At 42.4% G+C, this 21,184-nt stretch overlaps 2 protein-coding genes across 4 annotated transcripts in view; both read left to right on the top strand.

Moving 5' to 3' along the window:
* The window catches only part of LEO1 (LEO1 component of Paf1/RNA polymerase II complex), a 38,485-nt gene extending 29,038 nt beyond the window's left edge, over positions 1–9,447 (top strand). For both annotated transcript variants that reach the window (XM_081831085.1, XM_081831086.1), the window contains exons 10-12: positions 350–536; positions 2,350–2,447; positions 9,209–9,447. In XM_081831085.1, coding sequence (XP_081687211.1) covers positions 350–536; positions 2,350–2,447; positions 9,209–9,313 — 390 coding nt within the window. In that variant the 3' untranslated portion in view covers positions 9,314–9,447. The remainder of the gene's footprint in view (positions 1–349; positions 537–2,349; positions 2,448–9,208) is intronic.
* A 218-nt stretch (positions 9,448–9,665) lies between these two features.
* Positions 9,666–21,178, top strand: LOC102747861 (RNA polymerase-associated protein LEO1-like). Of its 2 annotated transcripts, XM_081831087.1 has the most exons (8): positions 9,666–11,897; positions 13,813–13,898; positions 15,100–15,245; positions 16,364–16,448; positions 17,570–17,664; positions 18,173–18,307; positions 20,464–20,599; positions 20,718–21,178. In XM_081831087.1, exons 2-8 carry the CDS (start codon positions 13,818–13,820, stop codon positions 20,745–20,747), a joined length of 708 nt encoding a protein of 235 aa, XP_081687213.1. In that variant the 5' UTR covers positions 9,666–11,897; positions 13,813–13,817; the 3' UTR covers positions 20,748–21,178. The 2 variants fall into 2 exon arrangements, with proteins under 2 accessions (XP_081687213.1, XP_030883990.1); XM_031028130.2 differs by having other exon boundaries at positions 20,464–21,178.
* The last annotated feature ends 6 nt before the right edge of the window (positions 21,179–21,184 follow it).

Below are 21,184 nucleotides of genomic sequence, written 5' to 3'. Positions count from 1 at the left end.
CCACCGGGCATGGCCGAGGTTCCTCAGGCTGGTTGCTGCTCTCTGGGCTCTGGCTGGCCGCACGGGGGACGGCCACATGCAGCTCCCAAGGCCATGTCTGTGCCCGTTCTGATGGGGCGGTTGGCGCGAGGGAGTCTTCTGCCCCTTCACCCTGTGTTGCCTTCACGCCTTAGAACTAAACTACACAAAGTGATCGCTATGTGTGATAACAGGTGTAAAATGGAGAGTACTGCAGAAATAGGTTTATCCTGGGCTGGGCATTTATATGTTCTTTATAGTAAAAGTAGTTTAAGTGGGCAGTAAACTAGTTCATTTTTTAAAGTTCAGTATTTTATTTGCTTCTTTACAGAAAGAAGAAGAACGTTTGAGGGCTTCTATTCGTAGGGAATCTCAGCAGCGCCGAATGAGAGAGAAACAGCACCAGCGGGGGCTGAGTGCTAGTTACCTAGAACCTGATCGCTATGATGAGGAGGAGGAAGGCGAGGAGTCCATAAGCTTGGCTGCCATTAAAAACCGATACAAAGGGGGCATTCGAGGTGAGTGTGCAGAAGTTAAATTTCATAATTTTGGGGTTCAGGAATTTATCTTTGCATTTGGCCTACTCTGAATGCCCAGTCACTGGATATTTTATTTTTTTTTAGAGAGAGCAGGGTAGGGGGGAGGGGCAGAGGGGGAGAGAGAGAGAGAGAGAGAGAGAATCCTAACCAGGCTCCACACCCAGCACAGAGCCTGACCTGGGGCTTGATTTCACAACCGAGATCACGACCTGAGCCAAAATCAAGAGTTGGACACTTAACCAACTGAGCCACCCAGGTGCCCATGGACTTTTTATTTTTGAGGAACCAGTGTTAATGAGGATATATTTCAAGGGCTACTGAACTAGACATTGCAGAAGGGTGGGAACTGCTGTCTTGTTCTTATTGAGGGAACAGAGACTTTGAGAGGTTTAGTAACTTGCCCAAAGATGCATAGTTGGTAAGCGGACAGTTCTTGAAACAGGGTCATCTGACTTCTGAGGCATCTGTCTCAACCGCAGTACTGTATCCAGGGATTTCCCCACAGCCCGCAGACTAAACCTGAGGTAGAAGACTGGCCTGGTCCCTGACCTGACCCTGCCTGCTCTCAGTTCTGCCACTCTTTAGTTGTATGACTTTTGGAAAGTTATAATACCTACCTTCTGTTATTCCATCAGAAAAAAAAAAACAAACCTATTAATATTGATAGTACTTACAAAGTGAGGTTGTTTTGAGAATTAAATGACATAATACACGTAAAGTACTTTGCCCAGTACCTGGCACATACGAGTACTAAATAAACGTAACCTAAAACCATTGTTACTATTCTTACCAGTCATCAGCTTCAGGCAAGTGACTTCATATCTCTGAATATTGTGTTCCCCATCTGTGAAATGAACTTCCAGTCCTCCCTAGATTAACCTGATAGAGCTTTGGGAACCACTGTACAGTACATGTAAGGTATACCACGGGGGACCATGCATCCTAGTTTTGTCCCCATCGGGTAACAAATTTTAAGAACACTTAAATTTCCCCTCTCTACCATCCTATAAAACTCCTTTCTCGTTTCCTTGCGGTGACTGCATTTGTTCTCGTGAGCTCTTACACCCTTCTTGCCTGTTGTTTATTTTGGCACTACAGTACAGAGACTTTTTTTTAGTGCTAATTTCCCACAGAAAAGATTAATTGTGGAAATAAACCACATAAAAACTAAATAAAAACAAAAAAATTGAGGCTGCTTTTAGGGAGAGAGATATATAATATTCAGTTCACCAGAGATTAAAAACCTGACAAGTTCGGTTCCAGGGAAGACTCTGGGTTCTCTTGTGAAAGGGTTGGTCTAAAGTCAGCTGTTCTTGGTTCCATCCTGAGTTTCACCTTGGCTGGGGCATCAGAGCAGAATGTTACTCATGTCCATCTCCTTTTGAAAGGTCCATGTGGCAACAAATGGTCTTTACAGGACCGGGAAGCCACCACTTGCTTTTATCTTCAAAGCTTATTTTGGAATTAACAGTTACCCCCATGAAAGAATGACTCGGGTGTCAGTAGCTTGTTCTGGAAGAGTAGTGGTGTTTGTGTCTTTAGTGACCTTGCACACAGCCTTTTTAATACTTAAAACTGGTCGGATGAACCATTCTTGTATTTTGAGAGGATAAGTGCTTCACTTCAACATATTAAATCTTATATTTATCTTTAAATAAAAAATTTTTTAATGATTTGTTTCTTCTGGAAAAAATGTACAGAAGGAACTAAAGATATTCATCAGAAGAAAAATCCAGAAATGAACAGATCACCATCTTTGAAAGTTACTCACAAATCATTCCTTTGCTTTCAGAGGAACGAGCCAGAATCTATTCGTCAGACAGTGATGAGGGATCAGAAGAAGATAAGGCTCAAAGATTACTCAAAGCGAAGAAACTGACCAGTGATGAGGTAAAACCAAATGTATTCAGTGCTAGGAGTTTACCCTGTGTCCTCGAGTCCGCTCCCAGCCCAGGAGCACAGACCTGGAGCTCAGAGGAGACCTCTCGCTGGGTGTGGAAGAAAGTGTTAGCTTGCAGGGCACACGGGCCTGGTGGGCGTCCAAGGAGGATGGAAAGGCCTGTGAGAAAACGTGCGGGGTCCTGCGCTACCAAGGCTTGACTAGAAACTGGAAATCATTCAGCGTGGGTAGATCAGGGGGTTTATGTCTTCTTTCTTTCCTTTTTGTTTATTTTCAATATATTTTTTTAAATTATAGAAATAATTCTTATGGTAGAAAAACCTGTTTTTTTCCCTTTAGATGAAATAGTATTTGAATAGTATTGAATAATTCAATAAATTAAAATAAGTTTCTATCAAAATAATAAAAAACTATTTCAAAGTAACTTAAAGGTATTTTAACTTATATTTTTAACAGTATCCTTTCCAAATGATAAGAGTACTGGTGCTGAGAAATTTTAAGTCTTTTTTTTTTTTTTGAGATGTAACTGACATGCAACGTTAGTTTAAGGTGTACAATATAATGATTGAATCAGTAATTGTATATATTGCATAATGATCACCACAGTTAGTCTAGGTAACATTCATCACACATAGGTACAAACTTTTTTTCTTGTGGTAAGAAATTTTAAGGTCCCTTTAAGGTCTAATAGGCTATTAGCAATTTTCAAATATTCAATACTGTATTTTTAACTATAGTCACCATGCTGTACCTTACATCCCCAGGATTTCTTTTAGTTGAGTCTTTTTAGATATTTTTTTATCTTTGGTGTTCTTGAATTGTACTGTGATATCTCTTTGGTATTACCTTTTATTTTTCTGATTGGGATTTGTTCCTAAATGTGAATTCATCATCAGTTCTGAAAATTTCTCAGTCAATTTTTCAGATATTACTTCTGTACCATTCTGTCTTTATGAAACTGATTAAATGCATGTTTCCTTCTCTGTCCTTTACAACTCTCTTATTTCCCTTGTCTTTGTCTCTGCATTCTATGATATTTCTTTAGAGCCTTCTTCTAGTTCACTGCCCCTTTCTTTCAGCTGTGTCTCATGTTGTTAATCTGTCATTGAATTTTTAATTGTTCTAGTTTTCATCTGTAGAGGTTTAGTTTCTCAAATTGGCCATTTAAAAAATGTTTAGTAGTAGTTTCTTTTTCAAATTGGTCATTTTAAAAACTCCTTCCCCTAACTCATATTTCCAGTTTCTCCTTTTTATGTCTTTAAATGTTTTAAACCTATATATATGTGGTCTTTTATGTCTGATAATCTGAAATCTTTACATGTGTGATTTTATTGCCCATTTACTAGCTCTGTTTCTTGACGACTTATTTCTCTGTGTGTCCTGAGATTAAATGATTGATTTACTTAGCTCAGATTAATGGGAATTTTTGAGGTGTCTAGATTGTTGGGTTCCTATAAAGGTGATTTATATTTGCCTCTGCCAGGTGCATTGGGTATCAGCCACCTAGGGTCACTTTATTTTATTTATTTATTATTTATTTATTTATTTATTCATTCATTCGTTCATTCATTCATTCATTTATTTATGAGAGGGAAGGGAGAGTGCTGGGGGGGTGGGGTGGAGAGAATCTCAGGCAGGCTCCATACCCTGTGTGGAGCCCAAGGCAGGGCTTGATCCCACAATCCTGAGATCATGACCTAAGCCGAAATCAAGAGTCAGATGCTTAACCAAATGAGCCACACAGGTGCCCCAGCCACCTGGGATCATTTTAAAGTATATTCTAGGAATGAGGTCTTTTTAGATTACCTGGAAGAAAGAGTTCTGACTTGATGTTATGAATTTTCCTAGAATTAATTTTTTCTGTTTTATAATGATGACTGATACTCTGTGATGCAATCAGTAGCTTTAACTCTCATTGTCTGAAAGCAGCTTTCTCGTACTACTTGGTTCTAGGTTTTTTTTCCTCCAAAATCTTATTCATTCTTTGAAGAATTCAATTACATACAAGCTTATATATGTGAGAAAGTCAAGAATGCCAACTTTTTGTTTTAAGTTGAAATATAGTTGACACACCATGTTATATTAGTTTCAAGTGTATAATGTAGTGATTCAGTAACTCTATATATTATGCTTGGCTCATACACACTTGCTCATGGCAAATGACAGCTCACTAGCCTGCCAGCCTTTTTTTTTTTTTTTAAGATTTTATTTATTTGTCAGGGAGAGAGAGCACAAGCAGGGGGAGTGGCAGGCAGAGGGAGAAACAGGCTCCCTGGGGAGCCCAATACACAGGACTCGATCTCAGGACCCTGGGATCATGACCTGAGCTGAAGGCAGACGCTTAACTGACTGAGCCACCCAGCATCCCTGCCAACCGTTTTTTTAAATAAAGTTTTGTTAGAAACCAGGCATGCTTATTCATTTACGTATTGCCTGTGAATGTTTTTTTGCTACAGTGGCAGAGTGGAGTAGTTACGACAGAAACCGTGTGTCTTACCAAAGCCTAAGATGTTTATTATTTGGCCCTTTTACCAGAAAAATTCCCTGACCACTGCCTCACAGAAGCGGGCCTGGGCTTATTTCTGGTTTGCCTTTATACTAAAGATGTAGTCCTTTGGGGTCTGCTATTAATCTGCTCCAGTTGGCCTTTGTCCCCTGTCCTCAGCAACCGCGGAGCATACAAACCAAAGCTGATGTTCACAGTTTGGTGAAGGTCTTCAGGGAGAAAGCGTGCCTTAGTGCTCTACTTATCTCTTGGTTTCACTTAAGTTTTGGCCTCTGATTATGCCTTATTTTCTTGCGATCACACTGATTTGTTTATATTTTCCCATTATTGTTAGGTATTTTCCATGGCAGGGAGGGATTTTTTGTCATATTGAAGGAAATTGATGATGTGTTTCTGTTATCCATGGTTTTAATGTATTTTGATCATTTTGGTTTTCTGTGAACTATAAACTTCCGTGAGGCTCCTATGTGAAGCAGAATTCTGTGTTGCATTATTGTTAATCACAACATTTAATGTTTCCCAGTCATTGTTGGAAGTGGCATGCTATGGAAGATAACTGGACAGAAATTATCAAATTATTCTGCAATGTATTTGTTTTAAATTAGATAGGAAACACCTTAATGATGATTTTATAGTGTGTTGCACTGTTGGCAAACGGGAATCCTCATTAAGCAGATGCTATTTTATTTCTTGGCAAGCAGAAACTGTGAATGAAAATTGAGATTTGCCATGGAACTTCTGTTTATCTCTAGTATTCTCAGAAGTGAGATTTTTAAATGTGATCCATGCAGTAGCCTTCTTCTAGGCTGGGAAGACCTGTAACTGCCTGACTTACAAATGCCTCTTGTGAATGCCTCCTAACTGTCTATTATGGGAACTACCCTCTTCCTCACCCTAATACTCTGCTAGGGCTTCCTGTACCCTTCCCTTCCCCTTTCATGACAACAGAAAAATCTTCTGCCTGGACCTCCCATCCCCTGGCCACTTTCTCCTCACTACTCAAGTCCTGGCTGTGGGTTGCAGTGGGAGAGAGAAGGTAAGGTGTCAGACCTGCACTAGGTCCCTCTCACTGTTTGTGCACTAAGCCCCGTCCAGACGCCATGAGCCTGAGTGAGATGCAGCAGAGCTTGCAAATTCTAAGTTCCCAGAGAACCACCATTATCAGCAGAGCTTTCTGTGATATGGGGGGAAAGGGCATGAGTCTGGATTATAGTGAACTGGATTATTGAATCTTGGCCACTCGTATGGCCTTGATCAAGTCATCTCATTTCTGCATCTGTTTCCTCATCTCTTCAATGGCATTTATGCTTGCTGCTTGCAAAGTTGTTGCATGATAATAACAGATTCGGAAGTGGGTAGCACGGTAACATGTAGTATCTGAACAGGAAATGCTAGTTTCCCTTCCCCAACAGGGTCTAAGTTACAAAAAAGGAGAAAAGTAGCTTTTTTATCATCCCTTATTTTTGTAAGCAGTAAACAACTTTAGAAAACCTATATAACCTTGGAAGGGTAAGAGGAGAAACTGTGGAAAAAAGAAAGACCCAAGTAGAAGAAACATGAAGACAACAGAAAGGAAAGGATCATGACCAGTCCTCAGCTTTCTTAGATGGAGCAGGTGACCTGCTGAGAAGGATTACTTAGAAGGTAGTACCCAGTGGTCTGGTTCCTCTCCCAGCTCTCCCTCATGGAGCCTCCATTCCCCACCTTGGCAACCCTGCCTTACCTGTTAGAGGTCCTTACTCTCTGTTTATGGGACCATAGGTGACTTGGAACTAGCATAGCCCCAGCTTGCCCTCTAGTATAGGATTTCCCATGATAGGGATTCTGAATATATTTCCCTGGAAGCCTTTGACATTCTTGGTGTTGGTCTCTCATACTTTAAGACACTCCTGTTTATATATATTCTTAGGTATGTTTTGTGTTAAATAAACTCTGGGAGATGGCTTATTAGTATGAGAAAAATCAATTAGTTTTAAAAACAATTACAATTAGTTACCATTAGTTTTAAATTGTTGGAAGATAATTCCTTCAAAACTGTGCTGCCATTCCTTTATATGGACTTGCATTCATGGTTATGTTAGCAAACTTCAGTCTAATAGGAATATTTCTGTCATTTGTTGCATTTATACATGGCACTGAGATTTATTCCAGCTCAGTTCAGTAGAGTAGAATCCCACGTTTTTACTTGCACAATATGAGGTCTCCTGAAGGATGCCATTCACTAAGTCCTGCATTCCTTTGCTGTGCTTTACTGTGCTTGCCTGTAGCTGCTGGGGAAATCAGTCCTGGCAGGATTTCCCAAGCAGAATTCTGGAGCGTTTTACCCCAGACAGTGGATTAGGATTGGTGCCAATTAGACTTGTTTGGAGAGCCCTGATCATCTCCAATCTGCTGGGCCCTGTCCTGCATCCTTGAGGACAGGCTCTACCACCTTTTACTTATTTATTTTAAAGTTTTTATTTGAATTCCAGTTTATTAACATACAGTGTAGTATTAGTTTCAGATAATTTAATGATTCAGTACTTCCATACAACACTGTTCTCATCACAAGTGCCCTCCTTCATCCCCATCACCTATGTCACCCATCCCCCTGTCCCCCTCCCCTCTGGTAACCATCAGTTTGTTGTCTGTAGTTAAGAGTCTCTTTCTTGGTTTCAGGCTCTACCACCTTTGGGAAGTACCATGCCAGTTCTTTAGTTCACTCAAACTAAACTCCTTAGAGAATTTTAGAGCTGAAGATGTTTAGAGCTGAAGAAAAAACTGAGGTTTATGTAGGGAAGGTTGCCACAAGCGGGCTTGCATGTAAAGTGTTTAAAATAAGACTTTCAGTTGAAAATAAATGAAAAGACCAATGGTAGGATTGAATGTCCTCTTTGCCTTTGCTGATGTTGGGTTGGGAGAGAAGGGAAGTTATCTCGGTTTGCTCCAGGCTATAGAAGTAGAAACCAGCGAGCGCTAGTCACACCCTGGAGGCGGGATCCATATTCCCACTTTGCTCTTTGGATAACTTTACCGTTGCTGGCTAGGAAGTAAGTGCAGGAGGACTTCTGGATCTCTTTCTGGATTCATAACCTTCTCCTTTGAATTCTCCTATGGCACTTCAGGTCTGTGGGGTTGCGTTTGGGATAATAAGGCAGGAAGCAAGTGTGGGATGGTATCTTGCTCCTCAAAGAGCCAGTCATAGGGACCATCAGAAAAAGTAGATGATAGGCCAGCTTGTACATCCAGAAGCATTCTCGGGTCATAGCGAGAGCTGCCCGGCCTTCCCCAATTTCAGCCTTCAGACTATCCACCCTGTTTAATTTTTGGTGAGGAAGCCAGTGAAGGCAATTCTGCAGTGTCATATTTTATATCAATTCATTTTAGTCAATATTTGATATTATTTAGGTGTTGATATATTGAGTTCTATCTGTAAAAATTCAAAACTGAATTGTTTCTATCAGAACATCGTACATGATTTTAAGTAATGCAGACTTGTGAAATAAACCTTTAACTTCTTCAAATATTTTTAAAACCTTTATGATGTGAGTTTTTAGTATATCCAAAATAGGAAATCATTATTTTAAAAAATTAATGGTCTTTAAAATACTGAATGTTATTATTTTTTTAAGATTTTATTAGAGAGCGCACGAGCAGGGGGGAGGGGCAGAGGGAGAAGCAGACTCCCCACTGAGCAGGGAGCCCGATGTGGGGCTCGATCCCAGGACCCTGCGATCATGATCTGAGCCGAAGGCAGACCCTTAACCGACTGAGCCATCAAGGCGCCCCTAAAATACTGAATTTTAGATAAGAGGTGAAATGCTGAGGAAGCAGAGGAAAAGTTTAATCAGTCACCTGATCACAGTAAAAATATTCAACAGGATCAGTGGTTATAACAGGCAGACTTCTTTGGAGAGCCCTGACCCTTCCCAGGGCAGACCTAGTTTCCAGTTCCCTTCTCCATGTACAAGGTCTCCCTTCCAAGAAATTGCTTATAATTTCCTAGCTCTTCCTTGCAGTCCTGAAGTTGGGTTGTTTTATAGTTAGTTTATAATTAGCTCTAGATAGTTGTCATTTTTTAATGCTTCTAGTACTTGTAGATTTGGAAACTAGCACTGGTTTTATTCATTTGGTGAATGTTCTTATTTTAAAAATTATTTGATTTTGTGTTTTCAGAGGATCATTCAGCTCAGAGCTACTTTTGATAAACCTTCCTAGAAATATTTCCTATTGACTTTCAGATTTTTAAAAATTTTATTTGTCTAGGAAGGGGAACCCTCTGGAAAGAGAAAAGCAGAAGATGATGATAAAGCAAGTAAAAAGCATAAGAAGTACGTGATCAGTGATGAAGAGGAAGAAGATGATGATTGAAGCACAATGTGAAAACAGTTTATGTATTTTTTGTACAGTTTATTAAATACGATGTAAACATGAGTTATTTTGATTGAAATGAATTGATTTGCTTTTGTGTAATTTTAATTGTAATAAAAAAATTTTTAAAGCAAGTCTCTGTTCAGGAAATCTACTTTACCTAAAGCAAGTTGATTCTGTATAAATAGCTTCACAGGAAGTCTTAGGTTTCATTGAATTCGTGCTGCTCTGCCCCTCCCCTGCCCCCCACAAAGAAGCCTCCTAGTCGGGGCCAGGGGAAGCAAGTGAGGCATTCCTCTGGGGTGCAGAGTTTAAGGGACCCAAAAAGAGCTTCTGTAGTTATTTCAGTTTGCTATAAGACAGTACCACAAACTGGGTAGCTTAAAACTGCAGAAATGTATTCTCATAGTTCTGGAGCCTAGAAATCCTGAATCATAATATTGGCAGGGCCAGGCTCCCTCTGAAAGCTCTAGAGAAGAATCCTGCCTTGCCTTGTCCGAGCTTCTAGGGGCTCCTGGCAGTCCTTGGCTTTTGGCAACAGAACTCCAGTCTTTCCTTGGTCTTCACATGGCTCATTTCCTTTTGTTTGCTTTGTGTCTCTGTATGTCTCCAGGTCTTCCTCTCCTTATGAGGACACCAGTCAGTGGGTTTAAGACCAACCCTAATTCAGTAGACTTCATCTTAACTAATTATATCTACTAAGACCCTACTGCCAAATAAAGTCACATTCTGAAGTTCTGGGTGTATATGAACCTTGTGTGAGAGGGTCCCTATTCAGTCCATTATAGTAATCAAGATAAATGGTATTGTGATAACGACATTTAAAAAAATTGGAACTAATGCAAAAGTCCATGATGAACAAAATGTCAGGATTTTACGTAAACAGGATCTGATGGCTGGAATTAGGGTAAGGCAAGTGAGGAGAGTTGCACAAGTACAGAGCTGGATGGATCCTTGCTTTTCTTAAAATTTTGATATTTTGTTCATGGGTTTTTCACATGAAGTTTTAAAAAACATTGTATTGGGGCGCCAGGGTGGCTCAGTCGGTTAAGCGGCAAACTCTGGATTTCTGCTCAGGTGATGATATCAGGGTGGTGAGATTGAGCCCTTCATCGGGCTCTGTGCTCAGCAGGGAGTTGGAGCCTGCTTGAAATTCTCTCCCTCTCCTTCTGCCCCTCTCCCTGCTTGTGTGTGCACTCTCTCTAAAATAAATAAATATATTTTTAAAAAAATAAAAAACATTGTATTGCAGTATCATTGTCTTGATCACAGAGATTTGGGTACCCCTTATATTTTTCACTCAAGGTGAGTGTCTCACTTTTGCATCCCAGTCCTGGCCCTACTTTCTCACAGCATAATGGCTGGGATCCAAAGATGAGCACCCTAAGAAAGGGAGTCAGGTAAAAGCTGTATTACCTTTTTGAGGTTTTATGGTTAGCATGGAAAGTCACATCAAAATCCAACATCTGTTCATTAAAAGTGAGTCACTAATGTGTACCTGTATTCAAAGGGAGGGAAATTTGACTCCTCTTGATGGTTGGGATGGCAAAGAAGTTGCAGGTATGTTTTATTATTTTATTTTTTTTAAAGGATTTCTTTATTTGGGGGGTGGGGATCGTGCGCTCACAAGTGGCGGGGAGGGGCAGAGGGAGAGTATATCTAGCAGACTACCTGCTGAGCGTGGAGCCTGACTCCAGGGGCTTGACTCGGGGCTTGACCTCACAACCCTGAGATCATGACCTGAGCCGAAACGAAGAGTCAGACATGTAACTGACAGCCACCCAGGCGCCCCTGCAGGTATATTTTAAATTTACCACGCACATTTACCATTTGTCTTTTCTGTGGTGTTCTACATATACTAATTAATCTTTCCCTTATGAATGGATTCTACCCTACTTTCTTTCTAATGCTGTTGGTACAGTCTGGGAGTGCTGGCTGTGGGAGACTTACCTGAAACCTAACTATAGAGAAAGAAAAGTGACATTGAAAAAGAAGGTCCTAAATCACCAATGTCCCTTTGCTTTTTTTTTTTTTTTTTTTAATGTGCCACTTCCCTAACACCAAAACCTTTAGTCTCTTGCTGTTTCTTGGCTTATCAAATTGTTGAAACTCCTATGCCTGGCTTTTAAGAGCCTTCGTGCTGGCTGTCCTTTTTAAGGCAATATACTTTGTTTCTGTTTTTTTAACTAGTAGACACGTGTATCCACAATTAAGCTCTTATCCTTTCATCTCCAAACCCACCCTTTTATACCAAGCTCAGTGATGCTGGGGCCAAGATTCTGCAAGCACATTTCATCTTTGCCAGCTGCCCCCTGTTAGGGGGCGCTGGAGGGAGACTGGAAGACTGAATAACAAAGAAGAGATTGCTCCTTCCTGTTTATTCATGGAACTTTCTGGAAGCTTCCTGTCAACTTGCAGTTTTTCTAAGGGGGTCCACAAACACCTTCACCTCAGCAGAGGCAGTTCCTTCCTGCAGCAGCTCATCCAATTTGCAGCTTTACCAAAGCTTGGAGAGTCAGCTTCATTGTATTTCCCCCTCGCCGCCCCCCCCCAACAGTGCCAGCTGGATACTTCTCTTCCTCAGGTATGAATTTCAGCTCCATACTATAAGTTTTTAAGTTTAATAATTCCACCTCTTCCCGTTGTTCCCACATTTCTAAGGGGGTAGAAACCTGAGTAAAAAAAATTTAAACTCTATCCGTATAGACAGCCGCTATATTTTCTGTTCCCCAACTCGGACCTGACTGGGTAGTTCAGGAGACAAATCCTCGAAGATGTGATTTGTAGGTTAGTTTGGGTGTGAATGCAGGTCTGAGCTCCTCACCAGTGAAATGGGATGCTGGTAACGCACGGTGTGGTGGCATGGTGAATCAGAGTATCCCCTCTGGTTGAGGGCTCAGGTGGCTGCCACGCTTGTTAGGCAGTAGTGATGATTACGCAGACTGCAGACTACGGTGTGGGGTGGTTACTTCCGAGTGCCCTGGAGCACTTACGGAAGAATATTACAAGCTTAGGTCTTTAAACATTCAGCTCAGGTCAGGGTCGGAGAACCAGTGAGCTTTCCTAACAGCCCTAAAAGAATCTCCTATCTCGCAGTCAGAGGGCTGAGGTAGCTGAATATTAAACATTCACTTTTGCGGTTGCAGAATTGCAACATAAGTTGAATTCACAGCCTCTTGAAGTCTCTCATGTGAAAGGACATTGTTTGGACTCAGGTGAAACAGAAAAATTCAATTTCCTAGTCTCTCTTCCTTGTCTGTGAGCAGCAGTTTGCTTCCCTGTGTCTGGGGAAACTGGTCTTTCCTTGCTTGAAAACACTGTAATAACCTCACCTGGGGCAGTTTCCATTCCCCTCAAGACTTAGCTAACTGCGTGCTGTCTGACCCACTTGTTACCAGTCGACCCATCACTAGGATCTTTTCATACTCTGACAAAGAAAGCACAAACTCCCAACTGAAGAAGAAATAGCTTATACCCCAAAAGAACTACAAGGTTTTGCTGATATAGGGAGAAGCCTAGGGAATATGTATGGAAATATATTTTAAGAATGTGAGATGAAGGACAGACTGTAACACTAGCTTGGGCCAAACTGACTGGTTTGGGTGCACTTACATATTCAGGATCTGATGTGTTAGCACATAGAGCAGGACATGGCTCCGGGGTTGGTTAGCTACAACAAACTCAGTGCTTCCCTGGCATTATGGGGAGGGAATCCAAAGGCTTAGGGAGATAAGAGGGCATTAAACGTAATCTTGTGTTACCTGCATACCACCCCTCACCTTCTCCAGTTACTTCTCCAGGTACACCTTCTCCAGCTACTCAGCTTCTCCTGAGAAGTCTAGATGAGAACAACTAACATTTAATATTCCACAATTTCTGAGGGTCATGATTGGCTTAGCAGGGTAGTTGTGGCTCAGGGTCTTTTGATGAGGCTGCAGTCAAGATGTTGGCTAAGAATGCATTATCTACAGGCTTGCCTGGGACTGAAGGATCTCTTTCCAAGATGGCTCACTCATGTGCCCTTGGCAGGATGCCTCAGTTAGTTGCCACATGAGCCTCTCCAGAGCAGTTTGAGTGTCTTCGCGTCTTGGCAACTGGCTTCTCCAGGGCAAGCGGCCTAAGGAGAGAAAGAGTGAGGCAGAAAAGCCACAGTGTCATGGCCTAGCCTTGGAAGTGAGGTTGTATTCTATTGATCACATAGACCAACCATGACACGTGTTGGAGGACACTGCAGGGGCAGGAATACCAGAGGCAGGAACCACCAGGAACTACGCTGAACACTGGCTATCACGGCAGCTTTGCCTCCCAGCAACCAACTTGGCCACCTTCCTTCTCCATAGATGCTTCTCATGCTTCAGGGGGCTAGGCTCAGGGAGCGAGTTCAAGGTTGGCTTAGTGGAGGTGTGGTTTCTGAGTCTTGGGAAAATGTTGAAGTGAAGGGCTAAGAACTGTGGGAAGAAACTCACTGAGAGAAATTAATACTGTATATTTCCTCCCAGGCTTCATGGATCTGTTTGGAGACATAGATGACATTTCTTCAGAGAGCGATGGGGACAGTGAACAAACTATTCCAGGGCAGCCTGCTGTAAGTACAATCACTAACCTCAACGGGTCCCAGTGTTCGAAGTTAAAAAGAAAGTTGTTGTTTTTTTAATTTTATTATGTTATGTTAGTCACCATACGGTACATCACTGGTTTTTGATGTGGTGATCCACGATCCATTGTTTTCGTATAACACCCAGTGCTCCATGCAGTACGTGCCCTCCTTAATACCCATCACCAGGCTAAAAAAGTTTCAAAGGCTGAAGGGTCTGACTCCTATGGAGAGATGACATTGATAATTGAGTAGCGGTCTGAAACATCTGAGGAATGGGTGACTTTCTCAGCTATGTTGGGAACTGTGGATATTTGAGGGCACAGAAGGAACTGCTCAGAATGAGGTGATGCCAAACTTTAGGGGCTAAACTGTGAGGACTCGTAATTGAAAACCTTTGATTTAAGTTTTTCTTTTCTTTTCTTTTTAAAGATTTTATTTATTTGAGAGCGAGACAAAGAGATAGAGAGGGCATGAGCAGGGAGGAGAGGAAGAAGCAGACTCCCTGCTGAGCAGGGAACCCGATTCGGGGCTCAATCCCAGGACCCTGGGGTCATGACCTGAGCCAAAGGCAGACACTTAACTGACTGAGCCACCCAGGCACCCCTTGATTTAAATCTTTCTTTCTTTCTTTTTTTAAGATTTTATTTACTTATTTGTGTGTGAGAGAGAGAGAGAAAACACAAGCAGGGGGAGGGGCAGGCAGAGGGAGAAGCAGGCTCTCCACTGGCTCCCGAGATGCAGGACTCAATCCCAGGACCCTGGGGTCATGACCTGAGCCAAAGGCAGACGCTTAACCGACTGAGCCACCCAGGTGCCCCTGATTTTTCTTAATGCAAACCTGTGCCAGAAAGCATGTGCTATTTGACTTTCTTCTCTGATTTTAATAGTTACTTAGTACTGTGGGGTTGTACATTTTCACAGTTCTGTCATTTAATGTCTTATGCAAACCAGGTATGTCGACAAAATAAATATTTTTTCTGGTAATGCAGGCTAACAGATCTTTTTTCCCATGGTGGTAGTTTTGGGGGAGAGGATGAAATTTTAGGGAGAGGCCTGGAGGGGTTGCTGTTTTGTTCCGAAAGTGGTGTCTGAATTTATTTTCGGTCACACCTGTATCTCCTAGTACTCTAGAAGAGCTAGAGCATTTTTAATTTCCCTTCAAGCTCTCACATCCTGATTCCTCTCTTAGGATGAACATGGAGTGCCTCAGGACCAACAGGAGGAAGAGCCGATTTCTGAAACCAGAATAGAAGTAGAAATCCCCAGTATCAACTCCGATTTAGGAAATGAATTGTACTTTGTTAAACTACCTAAATTTCTCAGCATAGAACCCAAGTAAGAGGACTGATTAAAGTTTTTTTTCAAGATACTAAATTAAAATGTGTGTAATGTAAATGTTTTTCTTATCATGAGTTGGCTAATTATAAAGATAGGAGATTCCTCATATACCTCTGGAAAAGTAAATTTAGGATGTGCTGTGGTAAAAAATGATGAGTTACTGGTGTGAGAATTTTATTTTTAAAGATTTTATTTTATTTTATTTTAAGATGTTATTTATTTGTCAGAGAGAGAGCAAGCCTACAAGCAGGGGGAGCAGGAGAGGGAGAAGCAGGCTCCCTGTTGAGCAGGGAGCCCAATGCGGGACTCGATCCCAGGACCTGAGGATCATGACCGAAGGCAAACACTTAACCCACTGAGCCACGCAGGTGTCTCTAAAGATTTTATTTATTTATTAGAGAGAGAGTGCATGAGAGGGGGGAGGGTCAGAGGGCGAAGCAGACTCCCTGCTGAGTGGGCAGCCTGATGCGGGACTCGATCCCGGGACTCTGGGATCAGGATGGGAGCTGAAGGCAGATGCTTAACCAACTGACTCAGACACCCAGGTGCCCCTTGTGTGAGAATTTTAATGTGAATGATTCTTCTAGCATTTGACAGTTATAAATATAACAGACATGAGAGTTGACAGAGGTGTTTTTCACTAGTGTAAAGCTGAAAAATCAGAAAATGAGATTGAGAAAGTTTGCTAGAGAAATCATAAATGTTCAGTGCAAAAGCCACTGTGGCTAGAAAAGACAATGATTTTGGACAACAAAATAGTATTGATGGGTATTTTTCATGAAGGTTCATGAGTATAAGCTCTTGTGTAATTAAACAGGATACTTTTCTTAAAAAAAAAAAAGATAGACCATTGTCTTATTTATATTTTAGAAGACATATTTCTTCAAACAAGACTTTGAATTATTAGTCACACTTGGATTTTTTTTCAGATAATGTTTTAAAATCAAATTTCAAGAAACTACACTAGTTTGCATACTTTCTTTAAATTTTACATGAAGTTATTTGTCTACTGTGACTTTTAACATTGGTACATGTTATAAAGATGATTATTTTATAAGCATTAATAATATTCATTACTAAATATGGCTAACATGAGATTAAAAAATGATTTTTAGACCTTTCGATCCTCAGTATTACGAAGATGAATTTGAAGGTGAGAAAGTGCTTGACGAGGAAGATAGAACCAGGTTAAGATTAAAGGTACCATTCTATCCTTGATTTTTTCTTTTTCTTTTGAAGTATTTTGTTAAGTAAAACAGAGATAATGACTTGAGACTTGAGATTATGAAATGATCTTTTATGTTTACTCTTCAGTCAATAAATAACTTTAGAACAAGGACTGAAATGTCTTTTCAGAATATTTTTAGGGGAGAGGTTACATACCCTTTTTTTAATCCCTGTAATTGTCACTTTTCTAACTTTTCTCTCCCAGTTGTAATTTTTCAATGGAAGTAACAATACAAATTCTTGAAAATTGTTAGCTACTTCCTTTAGGATAAATATAGTTAGGTATAGGGAGCTGCCTCTACATTTTATAGTGGGTAGATCCTCACAACTTCCCACAAGAGAAAACTCTCAGGCTCTTTACGGAATTCAGACTATGTACAAAGAGAGGCCTTGTCTTCAGGCAGTTCCTCTCAAGAAGGCCTGGGATGGCAGGACATGCCTGTGCTCTCACAGGGCTGTTGTCTTCTTGCTTGGGGTTGGGGATGAGCTTCTGCTGGGGCAGAACCAATTTTTAGGCTACCTTTGTGATTTGGAGTTCCCTACTATATGGGTAGGACACATTTGAACTGAAAAACAGAGCAAAGTGGAAGTCTCAAGTTTAAATTGTTGTTGATTTCTTAATTGTATATTCTTTTATCTTTTTATTTTTAACTTAATGCCCAGAGCTTCCCTGTCTTACTAGGTCAGGCTTAGTAGTCCCTCCTTCATTGGGTTCATAGCCCTTCCCGCGGACGTGCGGTAGGCAGAGGTCTCCATTTTAACTGCCTAACGCCTGTGGACCCAAAGCCTCATCCTCTCTTCTTTGGAACTCCTAGTGTGTGTGATAATATCTCCATCCTGCATCGTACTTAGCTTCTGCTTCCACTGCTGTGAACTAGAGCTTAGGAAAGCTTTTAACAAAATGGTTGGTTTAACCAGTACCTCTAGGTATTTGTAGTGGGAGGGTTTCAGTGTTGCCTGGTGGGCTAGTTCTTTTGTGAGCTTCCTTTACCACTACATACGAATTCTTGGCACGTGATTATAAGTCACTGGAGGAAAAAAGAACATGCAGTTTAATTACATTGGTTTTCTAATGCCTTTGTGTTTTGAACCAGGTAGAAAATACGATAAGATGGAGGAAACGCCGGGACGAGGGAGGAAATGAAATTAAGGAAAGCAATGCTCGGGTGGTCAAGTGGTCAGATGGGAGGTGAGCCCATAATGCCCAGAGGGCACTTGAAACCCAGAGGGGTACCTGGGAGGAACGGGGTTCTCTGTGCAGGACCTTACTTTGGGGCCATCTTTCATTAAAGAGTTAACGAAATCTAGGCCTCTGGGAGGACACTTTAGAAGTGGGCCCAGGATGTGATCAGATTCATGGTAGCTGCCATCTCCGGGGGAAAGCCTAAGGCTAGCTCACATGTATGAGGTACTATTGGGCAGTATACACTGGTATTTTGGGAAAAAATTGTTTTTATCTTACTAATGAAGTGGTAGAGATTGGGGGAATGACAAAACAATTAGATTTCAAGTTAAAGGAAGGATGAATTTTAGCACCTTTTGCTTTAAAAGGGAATACCTTATTTACAGTGCCTCTGTTTTTCTCATGAATTCAGGACACAGTTCCACAGTGTTTTAAGTAAAGCCGATAGGGGAGAATGGAAACTGTGGGATTTGTTGAATGTCCACCCCAGTACTGAACACTTTCTCGTTTGCAGCCTTTCCCTGCATCTAGGCAGTGAAGTGTTTGATGTCTACAAAGCCCCAATGCAGGGCAATCACAGCCACCTGTTCGTTCGAGAAGACACTGGTCTACGGGGACAAGCTGTCTTTAAATCCAAACTCACCTTTAGGTAACTGTTCATCGCGACGTGTTGTTACTGGTAGTTAAAGAGCAGCAAGCAGAGAGTTGTGCAGAAAGCCTGACTCAGCCCTGACTGACATGATTTCACGGTGCAGCTCACCAGGGATGCGGTCTGGTTCCCATGCTATTTTTTCACTTTTACTACAAATTGCTGTTTCTCGGGGAGCCAGTTCATGCTGTCAAAACCAACCTGCGACACTGTATAAACCAGAAGACCAGTGAATGGATTCACATTGGTCAGTGCACCTGGTAGGAGGCCTAGAAGACTGGTCTTTGCCGCTCAGCCGGCCTGTAACCTTGCCCTTCAGTGGAGTTTAGCTGGGAGGCCGGCCGAGCATGAGCATGTTATTGGCGTGTGCAGCCAGTAGAGGAAAGGGCTAGATGACGGGAGGGGCTGCAGCCTGACCCCAGGCAGACCCGTGCTTCATACCGACGCTGCCACTTCTTCACTGGATGTCACTCGCTCTGCTCCTTCGCACACCTTCCCTCTAAGGACACCAGGCTGTTATCCTTCATGCGGCTCTCCTCAAAGTGGGCACTTAGCAGACTAATGGTGTGCACAAGGTTTCTTTTTGAGGTCATGGAAATGTTCTAAAATCAGAGTGTAGGAGTGCCAGGGTGGCTCAGTTGGTTAAGCATCTGCCTTCGGCTCAGGTCATGATCACAGGGTCCTGGGATCGAGCCTCTCATTGGGCTCCCTGCTCAGCGGGGAGCCTGCTTCCCCCTCTGCCTCTTCTCCTCCCCACCCCCACTTGTATTCTGTTTATCTCTCTCTCTCAAATAAATAAATAAAATCTTTATTAATAAATAAAATCAGATTGTAATAATGGTCACACAACTTTATAATTTAAAAAAATTGTTTAATTGTATATTAAAATGACTGAATTTTATGGTATGTAAATTACGCTCAATAAATCTGTTACTCCTTTTTTATTTTTTTTAAGATTTTATTTATTTATTTGACAGAGAGAGAGACAGGAGAGAGGGAACACAAGCAGGGGGAGTGGGAGAGGGAGAAGCAGACTCCCCACTGAGCAGGGAGCCCGAATGCGGGACTCGATCCCAGGACCCTGGGATCATGACCTGAGCCGAAGGCAGATGCTTAATGACTGAGCCACCTAGGCGCCCTGTTACTCCTTTTTAAGGACAGACAGCTTTGAGGTTGTGTCTCACTTCTGTCTAAGCTTGAAGGAGAGTTTCAATCTCACTTTTATTTTTTAAATTTTTATTTTTTTAGAGGGAGAAAGTGTGTGTGACTTGTGGGGAGGAGCAGAGGGAGAGAGAGAATCTTAAGCAGGCTCCACGCTCAGCACAGAGCCCGAAGCGGGGTTCGATGTCACGACCCTGAGATCATGACCTGAGCTGAAATCCAAGAGTTGGACGCTTAACTGACTGAGTCAGTCCAGTGCCCCACACTCTCACTAATTTTTAGTTTCCTTATCTATAAAATGGAGATAATACCTACTTCACAGGGATGTGTGTCAGTTAAGTCAAATAATACATAAGAGATCATGCAGTGCAGAGACCTGGCATAATAAATGCTGTTCAAATCCGGCCTCTTCCTGAGCTTTCTCGAATGGTGGTGTAAGAGACAGATGATTCCACGGCGTCCTTTTTTTCCACTGTGCTCCGAGTTCCACATTCCTTACATCCCATCTCTCTCCAGTCTCAGAGACATTCTCCTAAGGATCTCCCTTTCTTCTTTCTGATGTACTGAAAACATGCCTCCGTCCAGTCAGGAATGTACTGCGTTCTGCCCCAGGGACTCCCATTCTAGCTGCTACTGTCCTGCGCTGTCCTGAGGCCTCCTTGCCTTGACCTTCCCTCTAGTCATTTGCAGATGGAGGGACGCCTCTGTAGTTCTTGAATCATGGCTTCTGGCCTCTGCCTCACCCTCACAGAACCGAGATCTCCCATCCCTTCTTTTCTCTCTGATGGTCCGGGGGGCGGGGGGCGTCTTTGGAAAAGCCCTTGACCTTGCTGCCTGCTAGAGTGAGGACGCTCAGAGCGCCAGGACCCGCGGCCCGGCCTCCCTCATCCACTGAAGGGGAAGTGGCCACTGTCTGCAGCTGTCTGTGCTGTTGATGTAATCGCCTCTCCCTGTCCGTAGTCTACAGCGAGCCATTCTTGTCTGTCTCCCAGCAGACCTCACTCTACAGACTGTGCCACACACAGGAAGATGACCCTGCCACTTGATAAGAGATGCTCAAAGACACAGAGGATTAGAATCTTACCGATGGCTGGGCGTGATCCTGAGTGCCAGCGCACTGAAATGATGAAGGTGCGTCGGCTAAGCTTTATCCCAGGATTTTGGGGGTATTAAGAGCTGTACTTTTCAGAATACTAATTCACAATTTTGTATCGCCACAACCAATTTATTTCTTGTTGTGATTTATCAGGGAGCCAGCTCAAACCCAAGCGTGTGGTGAACCATAGTGATGTCAGTGACCGCTGGTGAGATACAGCAAACCAGACACTCCTGTGCTCTCTCTTCAGTTTATGAGATTTCAGGGGAAATCTGATAATTTAGAAAATGTAACCTTTGACACATATCATAAAACTTTGTTAGCCGGATAGGAAATGGCTAGGAAGGTCAAAAAGACATTCCTAACTCCCTCGACACCAGCTCTGCCTTGTGAACACCAGTGTGTGGATTGGCAGGCGGAGGAAGGGCGTGACTGTTCTGCTCTGGGGCTCAGGGACCCTCCCCTACCAGCGCCTCCCCATCCTGTCATCGGGAGCTCTGGGGAAGCTCTCTGGGGGGAGGGGCCCAGATAGGAACCTCTGGGCACCACTATAGTTCGGTGGAGCCCGAGCAAGCCGGGTGTCTGTCTCAGGGCTTAGCAGACACAGCCTCCCTCAGGTG

The sequence above is a fragment of the Leptonychotes weddellii genome, chromosome 9, assembly GCF_054177405.1.
Source record: "Leptonychotes weddellii isolate Sample4059 chromosome 9, ASM5417740v2, whole genome shotgun sequence".
Taxonomy (NCBI): Eukaryota; Metazoa; Chordata; class Mammalia; order Carnivora; family Phocidae; genus Leptonychotes; species Leptonychotes weddellii.
This window is presented reverse-complemented; position numbering and strand designations above follow the sequence as displayed.

Bases quoted from the DNA above. Each gene is read 5' to 3' on its own strand.
- LOC102747861 (XM_031028130.2), top strand. From the start codon at position 13,818: ATGGATCTGTTTGGAGACATAGATGACATTTCTTCAGAGAGCGATGGG. The intron at 16,449-17,569 runs GTACCATTCTAT...GTTTTGAACCAG, and splicing joins GAACCAGGTTAAGATTAAAG to GTAGAAAATACGATAAGATG. The intron at 18,308-20,463 runs GTAACTGTTCAT...GTCTCCCAGCAG, and splicing joins AAATCCAAACTCACCTTTAG to ACCTCACTCTACAGACTGTG.